This window comes from Orycteropus afer, unplaced genomic scaffold (genome assembly GCF_000298275.1).
Source record: "Orycteropus afer afer isolate SDZICR_OR568_19922 unplaced genomic scaffold, OryAfe1.0 scaffold00008, whole genome shotgun sequence".
Lineage (NCBI taxonomy): Eukaryota > Metazoa > Chordata > Mammalia > Tubulidentata > Orycteropodidae > Orycteropus > Orycteropus afer.
This window is the reverse complement of record NW_006921595.1, coordinates 22,246,691-22,267,448: the sequence shown is the minus strand read 5'-3', so window position 1 is coordinate 22,267,448 and position 20,758 is coordinate 22,246,691. Positions and strand designations below refer to the sequence as shown.

At 36.6% G+C, this 20,758-nt stretch overlaps 1 protein-coding gene across 1 annotated transcript in view; it reads right to left on the bottom strand.

The window, feature by feature from the left end:
• The window catches only part of CRPPA (CDP-L-ribitol pyrophosphorylase A), a 428,617-nt gene that overhangs the window by 290,069 nt on the left and 117,790 nt on the right, over nucleotides 1-20,758 (bottom strand). The window contains exon 5 of the mRNA XM_007946658.1: nucleotides 20,344-20,389. Coding sequence (XP_007944849.1) covers nucleotides 20,344-20,389 — 46 coding nt within the window. The remainder of the gene's footprint in view (nucleotides 1-20,343; nucleotides 20,390-20,758) is intronic.

Genomic DNA, 20,758 nt, shown 5'->3' with positions numbered 1-20,758 from the left:
TTATTAATATCACATGCAAGTAAAATCTTACTGAAGATAATTCAAAAACAGTTGAAGCGATATATTGTCAGAGAACTTCCAGAAATGTAAGATGGATTCAGAAGAGGGTGTGGAACAAGTGATATCATTGCTGATGTCAGATGGATCTTGGCTCAAAGCAAAGAAGACCACCAGAAATATGTTTACTGGTGCTTTATTGACTATGCAAAAGCATTTGATTGTGTGGATCATAGCAAAATGTGGAAAACATTGAGAATGGGAATTCCAGAACACTTAATTGTACACATGAGGAACCTATACATAGAGCAGGAGGCTGTCATTTGAACTGAACAAGGGAACACTGAATGGTTTAAAATCAAGAAGGAATGTGTCATTGTTGCATCATTTCACCAAACTTATTCAATCTGTATGCTGAGCAAATAATCCAAGAAACTGCACTACATGAAGAAGATCGTGGCATCAGGATCGGAGGAAGATTCATTAACAACCTGCAGTACACTGACAACACAACTTTGCTTGCTGAAAGTGAGGATGACTTGAAGCACTTACTGATGAAGACTGAAGAATGTAGTCAGCAGTATGGATTACATCTCAATATAAAGAAAACAAAAATCCTCACAACTGGACCTATAAGCAGCATCACAATAAATGTAGAAAAGATTGACATTGTCAAAGACTTCACATTGTTTGGTTCTACAATCGATGCTAATGGAAGCAGCAGTTAGAACATCAGACCATGTATAGCATTGGGTAAGTTGGCTGTAAAAGACCTCTTTCAAGTGCTGAGGAGCCAAGATGTCTCCTCGAGGACTAAGGTGCACCTGACACAAGCCATGATATTTTAAATCACTTCATATGCATATGAAAGCTGGACAATGAATAAGGAAGACTGAAGAAAAATTGATGCTTTTGAGTTGTGGTGCTGGTGAAGCATGCTGAAAGTACCGTGGACTGCTAAAAGAGCTAACAAATCTGTCCTGGAGGAAGTGCAGCTGGAATGTTCCTTGGAAGCGAGAATGGCCAGACTTCGTCTCACCTACTTTGGTCGTGTTGTCAGAAGGGACCATTCCTTGAAGAATGTCATACTTGGTAAGGTAGAAGGTCGACAAAAGAGAGGAAGGCCCTCAACGAGATGGATTGACACAGTGGCTGCGGTGACGGGCTCAAGTATTGCAGGGATTGCGGAGCTGGTACGGGACTGGGTAGTGTTTCGTTTCTACTATGCATAGGGTCACTATGGGTCAGAGATGACTTGTTGGCACCTAACAAAAGCAACACTACCAAGGCTCTTTGGTTTTCCTTGTAGGCTTCTGGATATTACCCTAGAAGTGACAGCAATGTACTTCAGGAGAGGTCTTGAAATGTTCTTTTTGACAATGAATGTGATGCCATTCCTCTACAATTTGTCATTCCTGACATAGCAGCCACATGATTGTCTGATCTGCTTCAAAATGGCTAATACAAGTCCATTTCAGCACATTAATGCCTAGAATATTGATCTTTACGTGTTTCATTTCATTTTTGATGACTTCCAATTTTTCTAGGTTCATACCTTGTGCATTCCATGTTCTGATTATTAATGGGTGTTTGCAGCTGTTTCTTCTCATTTTGTGTCATGTCACATCAGCAAATGAAAATGCTAAAAGCCTTAATTCATCTATCATTAAGGTCAACACTACTTTGAGGAGGCAGCTCTTCCCTAGTGGTATTTTGAGTGCCTTCCAACCTTAGGGGCTCACCTTCCAGCACTGTAGCAGACAATGTTTCACTGCTATTCATAGATTTTCAGTGGGTAATTCTTTCCAAAGTAGATGGCCCCTTCCTTCTTCCAAATCTATTTAGTCTAGAAGCTTTGCTGAAATCTGCTAACCATGAGTGACCCTGCTGGGATTTGAAATACTCATGGCATAGTTTCCAGAATCACAGCAACATGCAAGCCACCGCAGTACAACAGACAGATGAGTAGTGGACACCACCTCTATTCTTGCCAAAAGGATGAAATATAGTCTAATCAATCTTCCAAAGCTAGTTGCCAATTTGTACAAGATGAGGGGGAAAAAAAAAAGTTGCACCATAAGATGTACTCATCAAAAACCAAAAGGAGAATGGGCTGATTCTGATGAGGTAAATTATAAGAAAAATAACAGTATAATGAACCTGTAAATTAAACAATATTGAAAACATCATTTTAAAAAGTTATCATGACTAGACTTTAGTTTTTCTGGTTGCATTTCCCTTCTGTCTGAAGAGCTTTCTTTAATTATTCTTTAAAGTACATTTGCTAGCAACACACACTTAGTTTTTCTACACTTGAGATGTCTTTATTTCACCTTCATACTTGAAAGAATTTGATGAATAAGGAATACAGCATTAACAGGGTGTTGTTTATTTTTAGAAGTAAAAAACTCTTGGTCTACTTTTTTTCTGGCCTCCGTGATTTAGCATGAGACAAGTAATTCAAATTATTTTTTCCCCTATAAGTAATACATCATTTCTCTAAATTCAAATTTGTTTTTAGTTTTTAACAGTTTGATTTTGATGTGTCTGGGTGTGGATTTCTCTTGGTTTCTCATGTTGAGGTTCACTGAATTCTTGAATCTATGCCTTTTTTATGCCAAATTTTAAAATAGGAATTCTTTATTACCACCATGTTCTAGTAATTCTAAGGTGTCATTGATTATAAGAAGTAACAATAAGAAAGGAAAAAAATGCCACTCCTTAAACTACAATTAAATACTTTATCTTTGCTTAGAAGCTTTGTTTTATATTTATTAAATGAGGCATAAATCCAAAAGTGTATGCCTCTGGCCAAACTTGGGAAATTTCCACCAATTATTTCTTCAAATATTTATCTTCTACAATGTACTCTGTCTCTTTCCAGGAGTCTGATAATCTGTTATTTCTCATAGTGCTAAGGCTCTGCTTTTGGGGGTTTTGTTTTATTTCTGTTTTTTTCTTAATCTCATTCTACTCTGTTTTTCAGACTGAAAATTTCCAACTGATATTTGTCTTCAACTTCACTTATATTTTCTCTGTCATCTCCATTCTGCTAATGAATTCATACAAAATGTTGCATGTTTTGGTTGTATTTTTTCAGTTCTAAAAATTCCATTGATTATTTTTATATATCTTTTCTGAGACTTTCCATTTTTCATTTTAAGAAGTATTTCTTTTACTTGTACCATTTTGATAATCACTGCTTAAAGTCTCTGTCAGATAATTCCAACATCTGTGTCATCTCAGCATTGGCCGCTATTGATTACAATTTCCCATGTGAGTTTAGATTTCCTACTTCTTCGTATACTAAGTAATCTTGAATTATATCCTGTGTATTTGGATTATATCTTGTGATGCAGTGAATTACTTGGTATGGTTTTTCTAGCCATGGTCTTGTGACTAACACCAGATTATTGGGTGGGACCATGTAGATAAGGTGTATGGAACTCTAATTGGGGAATGGTTAGTTTTGTCATTTTGCTAGACTTAAAATGACCCTTACTAGAGACAAAAAGATGTATGATATCACTGCCATCAAGAGAACCAGAGGTGGATTAGAGTGCATCTTTGGACCTGAGATCCCTGTGCTGGACCTCCTTCACAGAAAGACAGCAGAGATGACTGGCTGAGATGACCAGTTGAGGAATCAAGATGTACAATACAGAGGGCAAGCTTGCTGCCCACAGAGCAAGAAAGCTGAGTGCCTTTGGGCAGGAGGCTTGCTGGACAAGTAGGGGGGCACCTAGGTGCACCTATTAGCAGAGCTAAAAGAGCTTTGTAACACTGGCCCAAGCAGGGCAGAGGCCAGGCCAAGAGGGCAAGGGCCAAAGAGGTGTGACCAAGGACACAGCAGAGGGAGAGTATGCTGATCAAAAATTGCATCCTAAGAGCATTCCAGAACCTGAATTGTAACCTGTCACTTCCCTAATAAACCCCATAATCATGAGTACTGTCTGTGAGTTCTGTGTGGCCATTACAGTGAATTATCAAACCCAGCAGAGAAGTAGTGAGTGCCATTGGAGGGAAAGTTGGTGTCACAGTTGGTAAAATGGCTGGAGGATGGTGGCATGTCTGACCTCATAGGAATAAGACTTGAGCTGCTGATGGTGTTTCTGTCTTCCCCTTGTGAGGGTGGAGGAGGTCAGAGGATGCCAACTCCATGTCCTTTTTGCATATCTATTTGGATTATATTCTGTTATGAAACTGTGTCTTGTTTAAATCCTCTGCATATTGACATATTTTTCTTAGCAAGTCAATCAACACAATTAGTCTCAGATCATAATTTTAACTAGCTTTCTGTGGGTTGTATTTCCAAAATCAGTTCCATTTTTCAAAGCTTTTGCTGTGCTATTTGAATTTGGATCTGTCCTTTATGTATGCTAAACAGTGGCTGTTCTGAGGCTTGTGAATTAGTTGCTGCCCTAGTTTAGTTATTGAAGTCTATGGTAAAATGGTCAGGGTCAAATCCATACATATGTAGCTCAAGTTAAACCCAGGAGCTCATAAAAAAATTTATGAACTTTCCTGAATTCTTCCTCCCCACAATCTTTCCTATACTTTCTGTTTCCCTACTATTTCTCTTTTCAGTAGTCCTACCAGAAAGCTGGGGCTTTATTTATCCCACTTTGCAACCACTTCTCATGACTGCCCCTTGGTACAAAGCTAATCAACAAGAAAACACAGAGGCAAAATAAATAAATAAATAAATAAATAAAATGGGGGTTTACTCCACGTCTTGGAATCACAGTTCCTTCAATCAAAGAGAAATGTTCCCTTCTCTCAGAGTGTTAGGCTCCTCCTGGCCCTTGCTATCACTGTCAGTGCCAGCAGTACAACATAATTGCTTGGTGGCTAAAGTATGAAATAAAAAGAAAATTTAAAAATAAAGTAAAAACAGTGAATTCCTGCATCACATTCTCTGAGCATTAGGAGAACTCATTCCTGATTACTGGCCTTTTCTTGGTGTCTACTTCAATACCCTCTTCTAGATTTCAGATTGCACTGAACCCAAGTCAGCAGACAACAGCAGGAAAAATTATAAAACTCATTGCCAATTAGGTAGTATTTCAAATTCTGGTCCCCTTCCTCAGTATGTCTGCTACTATTTATTTTGAACCCTCAAATGGCTGTTCCATGTGTTCTGTTCAGGATTTTACAGCTCCATTCAATGAGAGAAACAAGGTGAAGTGTACTTGCTCCATCATACTGAGAACCAGAACGTTACCAATGTCCTTTTATGTATGAACATGATAAATAAATAAATAAATAAATAAATCTACAAGAGCTAATTTAATAAATACAAAATAAAATTCCTAAGCAAAAATTAAGTATTTAATTGTAGCATTTTTTCCTTTCTTATTGTTACTTCTTACAATCAGTGACACCTTAGAGTCAATAGAACATGGTAGTAATGAAGCATCCATTATATGCCTCCTGAGTCACACACCACGACCACATGTGGTTAACAGCTGCTTATCTAACAGAACAACAATGCTATTCATCTCATACGAAAGAAGAAACCATCTATACTTTTAAATTTCAAAATCAAAGACAGATTAAGAGTTTCTCTCATATCCTCTCATATCATAATGTATTATAACTCCATCTGTCAGATTCCTTTGAAATTCTCTTAAGCCTTCATCAAGTTGTAAATGCAACAAAATTTCTTCAGGACTTTCAATTCCCTGGTTTAATGTTCTCTGCAATTCAAACCTTAGCCACATTTTTAGGATATATGGTTTAGCCACATATATTTATATACAAGTTATTATCATAAATGTCCAATTTCAGTATTATTCTAAGTAAAGACGATTAAAGAGCTATCAATTCATCATCACTAGTGACTTGTGAGTGCTCAGGATGGTGCTGTTACAATAAATTTTCAATTACCATGAAAGAGAAAAAAAATCTAAACACTAGGTTAGTTTCACAAATGGACAAACAATTCAGAAGTCTGCCTTCGCTTTTCTTGGAAACATCAAACACCATAACATCCTTCCACCAGGCCTCATTATCTAATGTACTGACCTCTTGTGTCAATATGTTAGAGCTGGGTAAATAAGAAACAACTGTGTCATATCCAAAAGCAGCAATTTCCAAAGGCTGCTTCAGGCTGTAAGCTGTTCATAACTTGGACAGTATTTTCCCTTCTTTGTTGGGTTCCTTGAATCAAAAACTCAATCTTTTCAAGGGTGAATAGAAGGGAGGGGAAAAAAAGATATAACGCTTTGGGGTCACTAAACTTCTGTTAGTTGTTGTTATTATGTGCCATCAAGTCGGACCCGACTCATAGCGACCCCTCCTTGGGTTTCCGAGGCGGTATCACTATGGAAGTAGATTGCCCAACCTTCCTTCTGAGGAGTGGCTGGTGGGTTTGAACCGCCAGCCTTCTGGTTAGAAGTCAAGTGCCTTAGGCATTATGCTACCAGAGCTCCTTAAACTTCTGTTAAAGATGATGGAAACATTCAGAAATAGTTAATGGTGATGATTGAACAACATGGTGAATGAAATTAATTTCACTGAATTATACATGTAAAATTATGGAAATAACAAATATTCTGTTATCTGTATCAACTAAAACAAAAGCCATGGCTGTCAAGTTGGTTCCAACTCGTAGTTACCCTATAGGACAGAGTAGAACTGCCCCATAGGACTTCCAAGGCTTTAAATCTTTACAGAAGCTGACTGCCACATCTTTCTCCCATGGAATAGCAGGTGGGCTTGAACCACCAACCTTTCAGTTAGCACCCAATGCTTAACCACTGCACCGCCAATGCCCTGTTGTTACTTATATACTTACCAAAATAAATTTAAGAAAAAAAAGCTCAGTGTTAGATTTCATTTTTTGTTTGATACAAAAGATTTTAAAGTGAACTAAAGAGAATCACCTTGAAGTGCTTGTCTCCATATCATCTACAGAAAGATGCCTATTCCTCTGAATAGCTTGAAAGAGAAAGACATCAGAACAGGAAAGGGAAAAGCAGTAAATAAAGGAAAAATATCAAATGAGTGATGACCTCAGAACAAGGAACTATAACTAAAGTCTTGTAAGAAAATCATGTGCTACAAATGGATGCCCACCTAAAAAGCCTAAATGGTCTCTGAGAAGCTAAAACTGTTGCTAACTGTGCATGTTTCAACTAGAGGGCAATCGTACATAGGCAGATTTTTTTTAAAGCTGTTTTATATTATCAGATCATAACCACATTTTTAAATGAGTCATTGGATACAGGATGAAGTCTCTTACCTTAGAACTAAAAGTAAGGAGCAGACAAGTGACATCTTGTCTTCCACACATTTCTTTTCACATGTAAGCATATTATTGTTTTCCAAGTAAGTGATGCTGTATTTTACTATTTTTTTTTTTTTTAACCTTTCAAAGGATGCATTTATTCTCAATTAGTTAAGAGAAAAATAAATTTGAAGGACAGGCAATTTTCAAAGGCTAGTGGTTTTCAAGATATTTACAAACTGTATTATATTTTTTCTTTGAGAATAAACAGAATGCTCAGTTCCACCCGCAGCCCCCGACTTAAATCACAGTGAAGTATAATGACTGACTTTTGTCTGTTATCAAGTCTTGTTGAGCTAGTTGCTTAATACCTCACTATGACCTTAGAAGGTTTTGAACATGAAAGATTTACTTGCCTATGCTTGAGTTTCTATTTCACTAATGACAAATTAAGGAAATTATTAAATTCAACACCAACAAAAAAAATTGAACTCAACTTTCTCTAATCTTGACCCAAGTATTTAGCTTTCTGACTGATTTTTTTTAACAATAAGATTCCAAGGAAACAAAACAATTATTAAATCATATTGCAGCCTTCCTGTTATTACTAATTAAAGCTTGACGCAAATGTTCTCACAGATTGGCATAAGATACAGTCACAGTACTATTTTCAAAAGAGTAAAGAACAAAAACTGTATTGTACACAAAGAAGTTATGGTATTAATATGAAAATTTGGGAAATTAAGTATCATAGTCAAAAGCCAGAACATCAGAAAATTAAGGTTTCTATTTAAATCGTAGCTGTCACTTTGCATTGTTCGAAAAGCATGGTTAATAGCAACAAATGGCGCCATCACAGGATATTTAACAAGGAAATCCTAATGAGGACGTGACACAGATGTAGAACACTGTCCAATTATAGATGAAGAAAACCTGACTCAAAGTTACTCAGTGTTTCAACTTTATTCAGAAAGATTTTGGACTTAAAAATACTTTGATTTTTAGGCAAAAATGTTAAATGATCAATAAGAAATGTAGGCATTAGTTTTTCCATACATATAAAGCACACACTTTAACACAATGAATCTTCCTAATTCTAAGTAGACTGAATCAATTTTATTCACATGTGATTTAATTTTGCTACTTTTAGTCCAAGCCAATTTAAAACTATATTCAACAATTCTCAATGTATGAGCACAAAAGGATTCAACTGCTTTCCTACTAGTATAATTTAACAATAGCAACAAAAAACTATATGAAACAAAAAAAGGCACATGGGATTTGTGGCTTCACTGTTCATAAATATTTCCATTTAAAGAAATCCACCTGTATCGCTAATGTTCAAGATACATATATTTTCTGAATAAAACCAAAATTTCCAAACCAATAACAAATATCATATTCCAAAGAAATCAAAGTAAATTATTTTCCTTTAAAATGAAGTGAATGTTTAACAAATGGAAAGGATTACTTAATGACTGGAAAAGACATGAATTTTTATAAAAGCATTAATATGGATTCCAAAACTGGTTAAAACTGGGTTCATATTCAATTTAAACTATTTTTCCATTTTTATATAAATCATCATGTGAAAAAGGACACCATGAATCTATTTTATAGCATGAGCTTATTTGGGTTGTACAGTCATGATGAGGGAAGGATAAAATAAAATTATTTTTACAACACTCCTTAGCCACAAAATAGAATATATTAGGTTTGATGAGGGATGCTAGAAAATAAATGCAATAGTTTATTTAGAAATTCCTTAGGAGCTTTTCATCTTAGAAAATTTTAGAATATTGCTCCTTTTGCCAGAATATGGTCAGCATATTAAATCATGTGTGGTTTAGGACTGTTTGTATAGCTTACGTAAATCTAGATAAAGTATGTTAACCCTGGCATCTGTAACCACTTTAATAGTTTGGGTAGGTTTGAGCATGCAGAACAGGCTTGGGTGGGCTGAACCAGCTTGTGTGACAAAAGTACAATAACTCTTTGTTAAGCGAATGCTTACAAACTTATCACTCAGCCCAGTGTCTTGTTGCCACCATTAATCACGCTACTTCCTAGAAAAGTTTATACTTTAAATTTCACTCACAAAGGAAGCCTGAAAAAGTCAAACATTAAACAACAATGACCAAATCTAGTCTTATTAAAAGGAGTATTAAGAATGCTGTGCTTTATGATGTCACAAAAAGAGTAAATTTGTGATGAACTGTAAAATTTTTTCTGTTTAGATACATATGTAAAAGACAAGAAAGTACTACATTCTAAACACATTTCCTATTATCAAATCATTCACTATAAATAGAAATCCATGTAAACAAGTTGTAGTTGTTGTTGTTAGGTGCTATAGAGTCAGTTCCAACTCACAGCAACCTTATTGTACAACAGAACGAACGCTATCCAGTCCTGTGCCATTCTCAGTCATTGCTGTGTTTGAGCCCATTGTTGCAGCCACAGTGTCAATCCATCTCATTGGGGGTCTTCCTCTTTTTTTGCTTACCTTCTACTTTATGAAGCATATCTTTCTCCAGGAACAGGTCCCTCGTGATAATTTCCAAAGTACATGAGATGAACTCTTACCGTCCTTGATTCTAAGGAGCATTCTGGCTATACATCTAAGAGATATTTGTCTGATTTTCTGGCAGTTCACAATATATTCAATATTTTTCACCAACATTGTAATTCAAAGGCATCAATTCTTCTTCAGTCTTCCTTATTCATTCATTGTTCAACTTTCACGTGCATATGAGGCAACTGAAAATAACCATAGCTTGGGACAGACACACCTTAGTCCTCAAGTAACATCTTGTTTTTCACACATTAAAGAAATCTTGCAGCAGATTTGCCCAATGCAATACATGACTTGATTTCTTGACTGCTGCTTCCACTGGTATTGATTGTGGATCTAAGTAAAATGAAATGCTTGACAGCTTCAATCTTATCTCTGTTTATCATGATGTTGCTTACTGGTCCAGTTGTGAGCATTTTGTTTCCTTTATGTTGAAGTATAATCCACACTGAAGACTGTATGTAGTCTTTGATCTTCACCAGTAAGTGTTTCAAGTTTCCTTCACTTCCAACAAACAGTGTTGTGTCATCTGCATATTGCAGGTGTTAATGATTCTTCCTTCAGTCTTGATACTGCATTCTTCATATAGTCCAGCTTCTCAGATAATTTGCTCAGCATGCAGACTGAATTACTATAGTGAAAAGATAAAAACCCTGACAGACATCATTCCTGACTTTAAAATGTGTAGTGTCCCCTTCTTCTTTTTAGATGACTGCCTCTTGGTCTACATGCAGGTTCAACATGAGCACACTTAAGTGTTCTGGAATTTCCATTCTTTGTAACGTTATCCATAACTCGTTATGGTCCACACAGGAAAATGACTTTGTATTGTTAATAAAGCACAGGTAAATTATCTTTTGGGTGTACTCAGATTTCAGTCAAGAGCCATCTGACTTCAGCATTGATTCCCTCTTTCCACATTCTCTTCTGAGTTCAACTTGAATTTCTGGCACTTCTCTGTCAATGTAGATCTGCAAACATTTTTTTTTTTTTAATTATTTCAGCATTAAAATTACTTGTATGTGATATTAATGATATTGTTCAATAACTTCAACATTCTCTTGGATCACCTTTCCTTGGAATGGGCACAAACAGGGATCTCTTCCTGTCAGTTGACTAGATAGCTGTCTTTCAAATTTCTTGACATAAATGTGTGAATATTTCCAATATTGGATCTATTTGTTGAATCATCTCATTTGGTATTTTATTGATTCCTGGAGCCTTGTTTTTTGTCAATGCCTTCAGTACAGCTTGGACTTCTTCCTACAGTACCATCAGTTCTTGATCCTACACTATTCTCATGAAATATCTGAACACCAACCGATTCTTTTTGGTACACTCACTCTATGTATTCCTTTCACCTTCCTTTGATGCTTCCTGCCCCTTCTAATATTTTGCCCATGGAATCCTTCAATATTGTAATTCAAACCCTAAATTTTTTCTTCCATCCTTTCAGCTTGAGAAATGCCAAGTGTGCTCTTCTCTTTTCTAACTCCAGGTCTTCACACATTTCATTACAATACTTTATTATCTTGAGCTGCCTTTTGAAATCCTTTCAGTTCTTTTATTTTGTCATTTCTTCCTTTCGCTTTTGCTCTGTTCAAGAACAGGTAGTAGGAGCTCCCCTGTCATCCATTTTGGTCTTTTCTTTCTTTCCCGTTTTTTAATGACATTTTTCTTTCTTCATCTATGATGTCCTTGATGTCAGCCCACAATTTGTCTTTTCTTCAGTCATTATTATTCAATGCATCAAATTTATTCTTGAACTGGTCTCTAAAATCAGATGACTTGTTTAATTTTTCAAATTCTGTGGACTTATTTTAATTTCCTTCAGCTTCAATTTGTACTTGCATATGAACAACTGAGGGACTACTCCATAGTCAGCATCTAGTCTTGTTCTCACTGATGATATTGAACTTCTCCATTGTCTCTTTCCCCATATGTACTTGATTTGATTCCTGTGTATTCCATCCAGCAAGGTCCATGTGTATAGTTGCCGTCTATGTTGTTGAAAAACAGGTATTTGCAATGAATAAGTCATCAGTCTTATAAAAGTTGATCATGTGATCTTGGGCATTGTTTCTATCCCCAAGGCCATATTTTCCAACAACTGATCCTTCTTTTTTTCCAATTTTCGCATTCCAATCACCAGTAAATAATTATCAATGCATCTTAACTGCATGTTTGACCAATTTTAGATTGCAGAAATTGGCAAAAATCTTCAATTTCTTCATCTTTGGCATTAGTAGTTACTGCTTAAGTTTGAATAATAGTCTCATTGACTGGTCTTCCTTGTAGGCATATGGATCGTATCCTATCACTGACTGTGTTGTACTTCAGAATAGATTTTAAAATGTTCTTTTTGATAATGAATGTGATGCCATTCCTCTTCAATTTGTCACTGCTGGCATAGCAGATGACATTTCAAAATGGCCAATACCAGTCCATTTCAGTTCACTAGTGCCTAGGATATCGATCTTTATGCATTCCATTTCATTTTTGATGACTTCCTGTTTCTCTATATTTATACCTCATATATTCCACTTTCTGATTATTAATAGATATTTACATCCTGATGTTTATAAAAATGAAATGGAATGCATAGGCATACTGATAAACATCAGTGAACACACTGATCCTAAAACATATTAAGGTTAAAAATAAAATTATCTAACAATATAAAGGTCAAATTTTGAAACTAACTATAAACCACAATTTAGGAAGTTCAATAAAATGATTACTTGAAGTTAGTAAACATAAGAAAAATAACAGTGAAAGTATTTTTTCCCCTTTACATCAATATTCCCATACTCCATCAAAAATAGATTTACATATAAAGTAAAATGAAGCATAATACATATGATACTCTAGTGACAACTGAAAAATAGAAAATGCTTTTGCCAGAGATGATGTTTTCAAGCAGTAATTTATAAATGAATACATATGTAGATATGTAAGATGAACAGGTATGAGATGGTATATGGGGGATATACTCATGAGCATAAAAAGGTTTGGCAAAGAATATTTCTGCATATATATTTGTATGTGCTTCAAACATATCCAAGAATATAGTAGAGTATACAGAGGACAAAGTTGTGCAAACTTCTTAGCCATAACCAAACATCTTGGGAAACTGAGTCACTGGGCTTGAGGGCTTAGAACCATAGTCTCAGGGGGCATCTAGGTCAATGGGATAACATAGTCCATGAAGACAATGTTCTGCACCCTATTTTGGTAAGTAGCAATGGGTCTCAAAAATTTGCAAGCAGTCATTTAAGATACAACTACTGTTTTATTACCATCCAGAGCAAAGAAGAGTGAAGAAATTCAAAGATTAAAGGAAACAATTAGTCTAAAAGACTAATGGACCACACAAATCACAGCCTCAAATAGCCTGAGATAAGAAGAATTAGATGGTGCCGAGCCACCGAGCCACCGCTAATGACCTAGTGTGATGGGTCCCTTGGACAGATTGGGAGAAAAATGTAGAATAATATTCAAAATCATAAAAAAGATCAAACTTACTGGCCTGATAGAGACTGGTGAAACCCCCAAACTATGGTCCTTAGACTCCCTTCAAACCCAGAGATCATCTTTCAAGACAGATCTATAAAATGAGCAGTAACACCCAAGAGATACAGTCATTGCATAACAATCAAACATACAAGATAAAAAGGGCAATATTTCCCAAAAACAAAGTTCAGAAGGCAGGAAGAGGCAGAAAAGATGTGGAACGGAAACAGGGAACCTAAGGACAAAATGGAAAGAATGTTGTTACATTGAGGGGGTTGCAACTAATGTCACAAAACAAAATTGTTGAATGGGAAACTAGTTTTGTTGTTGTTGTTGTTGTTGTTGTTGTTTGGTGTCATCAAGTCGGCTCCAGTTCATATTGACCCCATGTATGACAGAACAAAACAACACCTGGTCCAGTGCCAGCCTCACAATACTTGCTATATCTGAGCCCATCGTTGAAGCCACTGTGTCAATCCATCTCATTGAGGGCCTTCCCCTTTTTCATTGACCCTCCACTTTACCAAGCATGATATCTTTACCCAGGGAATGATCCTTTCTGACAATATGACCAAAGTAGGTAAGGCGAAGTCTGGCCATTCTCGCTTCCAAGGAGCATGTCAGCTGCAGTTCTTCAGGACAGATTTGTTAGTTCTTTTGGCATTCCATGATAGTCTCAGCACTCTTAGCCAATATCATAACTCAAAAGCATCAATTCTTCTTGGTCTTCCTTATTCATTGTCTAGCTCTCACATGCATATTAGGAGATTGAAAAGACCATGGCTTGGGTTAGGTGCACCTTAGTCTTTAAAGCTCTGGTGGGAGCTCTGGTGGCAGAGTGCCTAAGGCATTTGACCACTAACCAGAAGGCTGGTGGTTCAAACCCACAAGTCACTCCTCAGCAGGAAGATTAGGCTGTCTACTTCCGTAGTGATACTGTCTCAGAAACCCAAGGAGGGGTAGCTATGAGTTGGTTCTGACTCAACAGCATTGAGTGAGTGAGTCAGTCAGTCAGTCTTCAAAGAGGCATATTTGCTCTTCAGACTTTAAAGAGGTCTTTTGCAGAAGTTAATTAATACTACTATTATTCAAATTTACGCACCAACCACCTAAGCCAAAGACTAGAAAACTGAAGATTTTTACCAACTTCTGCAGTCTGAAATTGACCAAACATGCAATCAAGATGTGTTGATTATCACTGGTGATTGGAATGCAAAAGTTGGAAACAAAGAAGAATCACTGGTAGTTGGAAAATATGGCTTTAGTGATAGAAATAATGCTGGGAAACTAATTTGTTCTGTAAATTTTCACCCAAACAACAATAACAACAATAAAATATTCAAAAAAGAAACATAAAAAAGAGATGATGTTTACCCTAGAAATGTTTAGAGTCTGAAAAACACTAAGATAACATGAAAATAATTACATGACAATATACTTTATTGCCCAGCAACAACTTATATTCAAATGAAAAAGAACCTTATGAAAGATAACTTCCAGAGCACTAACAATCCTGTCATAGCTACAGCAGGAAAATAGTTCCATCCTAGAAAAGAAGATGCTGTTATGGCTAGATAATAAACTTTAAACTAACAGAACTACTACAAAAAGAAAAAATAAACAGTATCCGACTAGTTATTTTAAAGCTTGAGTTTTTTTTAAAAAAAAAAAAAAAACCTGCCCACAAGTTAATTCCAACTCATAGCAACACCCATTGCATTTCCAAGGTGGTAAATCTTTACAGAAGTACATTGCCTCATCTTACTTCTGTGGAGCAGAAGGTGGATTTGAACCTCCAACCTTCTGGTTAGCAGTCAAATGCCTTAGGCACTGTGCCACCAGAATGCCATATATAGTGCCGCTCTGACAAGAATATAAAACACATTGGATGGCCTTAACAAACAGGAGTTTATTCTCTTACAGTTTGGAGTCTATAAGTCCAATTTCAAAGTGCCAGGCTCTAGGTACTGGGTGAAAGCCCCTCAACTTTGGGCTTCAGCTCTGCCTCTTGCTCCTGGCCCATCAAAGCTAGAGCCATCTCTTCACTCAAGCAGCTACTAGCTGGTAAGGCTAACAAGCCCAAGGTCGACAAATAAAATGACACAGTCCCAGTGTTACCACAAACCACACAGCAGGCCAATAATTCAAGTCCGCCGTAAGTCCCAAGGTCGGCAGACCATAGCAGGCTGCTGAACAATGACACAGCTACATGCAGAATCCAAGCATGCCATAGGCTAGAGACCATTCCCCAAGGCTTCTGCTTATATACAGGAAGAAGACCTCATTCCCTAAGGCTGCTACTCAGCTGCTCACAGCTCACAGTAGATGCCACCATGGAGTTGATTACTAATTTCATCATGGGGAATACTACATCCAGCTGCCTAGCCATTCAACCAGGCCCAGCCAAGTTGACACACAAACTGAACTACACACAAACTTCATATATATATGAAGACAAACACTCTCTAGAAGACTATACTGTGTAGGGAGATCAGAGCTTCTAATTTTATGATTATTCTATATCAGGTTACCTGAAGGTACTATTTTCAACTCCACAAAATCACTGCTGAGCAGGTTGAACTTAAGAAATTATTTAGTGTAAACACCAAAAGAGATATGGAATCAAGAATCCACTTCAGAAGAAGCCCTGGTGGTTCGACAATTAAGCACTCAGCTGTTAATGAACCTACCCTGTGAGAGTCTGCTTCTGTGAAAATTACAGCATAGAAAACCCTTAGGGGCAGTCCTACTTTGACAACTAGGTCACTATGAGTCAAAAACAATTCCACAGCAGCTAACTGGTGGCACAGTGGTTAAAGTATTCAGCTGCTAACTAAAAGGTTGGTAGTCCAAACCTACCAGCCACTCTGCAGGAGAAAGATTAAGCAGTCTGCTTCTATCAAGATTTACAGACGTGGAAACCCTATGGGGTAGTTCTGCTCTGTCCCACAGGGTCGCTATGAGTCAGGATGGAATCGACAGCTGAAGGGTTGGTTTTGTAACAGTAACATCCATATCAGTAGTTAGCAGGAGCAGCAACATGATTCAATGGTGCAAAAAGGTCATGCCCAAGATGGAGTAAGACTTAAGGACAAGGTAGATTTGGAATTAAACTATGGATTTTTCTTTTACCAACTATGATCCAGAGGAAAGTACCTATCCTCTCTAAATCTTAATTCTCCCATCTGCAAAATGGGAATATTATTAATCTTTCAGTGTTATTTTGAAGAACAGATAACATATATCACACACAGGTACAGTGCCTGGCATATACTACGTGCCCCAAATCCTGATTTTAAACCTTGACAAAAAGTGCGTTCAAATATTAAACCATCTGTATTTAAAAAAGAAAAGAAAAAAGAAATTTGATATAGAGATAAATACACTGAATTCTAATAAGCATTTGCTGGAAGCAGAGAGAAAGAGCCAACTACCTCATAATTTAAAGTCCTTAGACTCTAAGAAAAATATAGCTCCATCTTTAACATATGCAATGCAACTTGTTAAGGGATATGAAAGAAAAAAAAGGAAGGACATTCTTCCTTGCTTCAATGAATCACAATCTAAAACAGACACACACCACTACAGACAACGCTAAAATCCAAAAAGCTCTGAAACAAACATAACAGAATGTTTTCATATATTAATTTGGTAGTAAAATGAGTCCTGACCTGAACTGGCCAGGGGTTCTATAGTCTTTATTATTCCATTGTAAACTGGCTAGGGGTTCTATAGTCTTTATTATTCCATTGTAAACATTGTTCATATGATCTTAAGTTTCATCATGTGAAAATCTCACTGGTGGTATAACATAATTTGATACACTTCAGTGCCCTCTAAAAATATAAAATATTCAAATTCCAAACCACAAGTAGCCCAAGGGTTTCAAATAAGGGATTCTGAACAATCTCTGCCTAAGGGAAAAAAAAAAAAAAAGTATGTGTGTGTGGCAGGGAGAATAAATGCATAAAAGAGGTAAACTACCCGAGGTAGAGAATAGTAGCTAATTTTTTTTTTCTCCTTTAGTCAGTATTTTCTTTAGAATCTTTGAATATTCCATAATACAGAAACAATCATCACCGAGTTCTTAGAAAATCTAAAAACAATACCTCAAAACAATAACAACAAAACAAATGTGCCAAAGAATGACTGGCACAAAGCACCCAATAAATGCCTGTCTACTAAAATATACAGTGGACCACCAGAAAAACAAGCAAATCAGTCCAAGAAGAAATACAACCAGAATGAGCTTAGATGTGAGAACAGTGAGACTTCAGCTCAACTTAGTTTGGAGAAACCAATCATCAGAAAAGGATATCATGTCTGGTAAAGTACAAAGTCAGTGAAAAGGAGGGAAACCCTCAATTAGAGGAAATGACACAACAGCCACAACAATATATTCAAATACACTACTGATCATGAAGAAGGTGCTGGGCCCCGCGACATTTAATTCCGTTATATACGAGGTCATCATGAATCTGAACCACGACAACTAACAGCAAGTACGACCTGGCAAAATAATCTGTTTACCAGAAAAAGACAAACAGATGAATATTTAACTGAGATATTTGATCTGTTAGTGTACCTGCTTTGTTGTTGTTGTTGTTTTTGTTATGTGCCGGCGAGTCAGACCCGACTCATAGCGACCCCTCCTTGAGTTGCCGAGGCAGTATCACTATGGAAGTAGATTGCCCAACCTTCCTTCCAAGGAGTGGCTGGTGGATGCACCATAATATATTTTGGAACTTAAGAAGAAAATATCCTAGTTTTCTTTTCCATAGGCCCACAGAGATTTCTACTATCAGGCCTCAGACATAGTCATCTCAGGTGAGCAAACGAGCATCTGTTACTAGTAGAGCATAGTAAGATTTCAAACTTTTAATGCAATTAAGATATTATGTAGACCAAAATAAATGACCTACAGAAGACTGTGATAGGTAGCAATGCTTCTTGAAATTCAACATGAAAATTGATTAGCTAGGGTTCTTGCTGGGAGCTCTGGTGGCATAGTGCCTAAGGCATTGGACAGCTAACCAGAAAGCTGACAGTTCAAACTCACCAGCCACTCCTTGGAAGGAAGACTAGACAATCTACTTCCATAGAGATAACACCTTGGAAACCCAAGGAGGGGTCGCTGTGAGTCGAAACCAACTCAATGGCAGTGAGTTTTGTTGTTTTGGTTTTTTTTCAGAGAGTTCTTGCTAAAATGCAAACTCTGATTTAGTGTGGTGGGCCATGAGATTCTGCATTCAAGGTCTCAGGTGCTCACAATGCTGCTGGTCTATGGATCCACACTTAGAGTAGGAAGGCTCAGAGCAGTGGTCCTCAAAATGTAGAATCAAAATGCATCAGACCTCCTGGGAACTCTTTAGAAATGTAAATCCTAGAGGATAAGAACACTCCTGGAGATTGCTGATCTAAATCAGCTATTTGCATCCATTCCCTGGCTGATATGTAAATATACATCAGCATTTTGATTTATAGCTACAGATGATCTGTTTACATGCACAGATACACAGATGCACAGTACAGTGCATTAATGGTTTGAAACACAATGTGCTTGAAAGACAAAGAATTAGGGGATAAACTGTAAATATAGAGTAGCATGACTAAAGAATTCAATCTTCTGAATGTGAAGCCAAATGACTATTAAATACATTTTCACAATTTTTTTTGTAATGAACTGATATATTCAGAATTCAGATTCAAAACTTTTTCAACTTCAAAGTTTTAATTCAGAAGTTCACTTTTCAATCAAAACCTCAGCACGTAGTTCTGTTCATAATCTATTTTCAAAGGAGTTGGTTACTAACAGATTGTAAAGCACCATACCTGCTTCAGGCTTGGGTGTGAATACTTCTGATCTCTGCTAGGAATATATATTTAAAACTGTGATTCTCAACCAACGGCAATTTTATCCTGTAGAAGACATTTAACAATGTCAGGAGCTTTTTTTTTTTTTTTTTCATCCTTGTTCCAACTGAGGAGAGAAAGATGTGCTACTGGCATCTAGGGGTAGAACTGATAAAGGCCAGGCATGCTGCTCAACATCTTATCAAGGACAAAACAGGCCCCAAAAACAAGGAATCATCAGGCCTAACCTATCTATAATGTAGAGATTGAGAAACTCCAATTTAAATGACCAAACCAAAACCAAACTCACTGCCCTCAAGTTGGATCTACTCATAGAGACCCCTCCTGGGGTTTCCAAGGTGGTATCACCACAGAAGTAGATTGCCCAATCTTCCTTCCGAGGAGGGGATTCGAACCACCAGCCTTCTGGTTAGCAGTCAAATGCCATAGGCACTATGCCACCAGGAGGCCACAAAAATCCAGAATGAATGGCACTTCTGTACCTACATTACATTCCTAGCATAATGTCAAACGTTACAAATATATTCTTACTGATTATTAAATAAACTACCTCTGGATAACTGAGATCTTAGAGTCATAGAGATGAAAAAGGACAAGAAGTGTGTTATTCCATATATAAAATCTAAAATCACAGAACAAACTTATAGTCATTACCAGAAGCAAAAAATTAAATTAAGAAATCATCCAATATAATTTTTTTTTTTATTTACGATTTTGGGTAAAAATGTTTCTCATAGGGAAGATAAGATGCCACCTAATGTACTGGCACAACAGTGTTGGGGGGACACCCTCTTAATAGTAAAAATGAAATAACCTAACGTTTTTACAAACTCATTAAAATACCAGTTTTCATTTCATTTCCCTTCTAACCATGCCAATATTCTTATTTTTCTCCACAGAATAAACTATATAACTGCTTCACAATATTACCTTTCTAAATATTAAAATTATTATGATAAAAAAATCATTATAAATGACATTTCATAGGCAGGGAATGCAAATACAAGGTAATTATTTTTAAAAAATCACAGGTCTTGGTGGCCTGCAGGCGTTTATACTTCTGAGACTCCTGGAATTTAAAATGTCATGAGAAATTCTGAACTGGTTTACATTTTTGGAACTATGTAACAGACAGTCACAAGGACAAACATACCCTTAATAATTGATTCAGCTGCATACAGATCTCGTTTGTAGGTCACCTGAAGGACAGATAAAGCTCATTAGATTTAACAGAGCAGGGCAGAATGTGAAAGCAATAAATTAATGCCACCAAGAAAATTCTTAATTTTAGAGGAACTATAAACACATAATACTGACAATTTCTAAATTACAATAACATCAGTAAATTCACATGGAAATATATATATATGTTGTTGTTGTTGTTATGTGCCATCAAGTTGGACCCAACTCATAGCGACCCCTCCTTAGGTTTCCAAGGCAGTATCACTACAGAAGTAGATTGCCCAACCTTCCTTCTGAGGAGTGACTGGTGGGTTTGAACCGCCAGCCTTCTGGTTAGCAGTCAAGTGCCTTAGGCACTACAGTACCAGAACTTATATATATATATA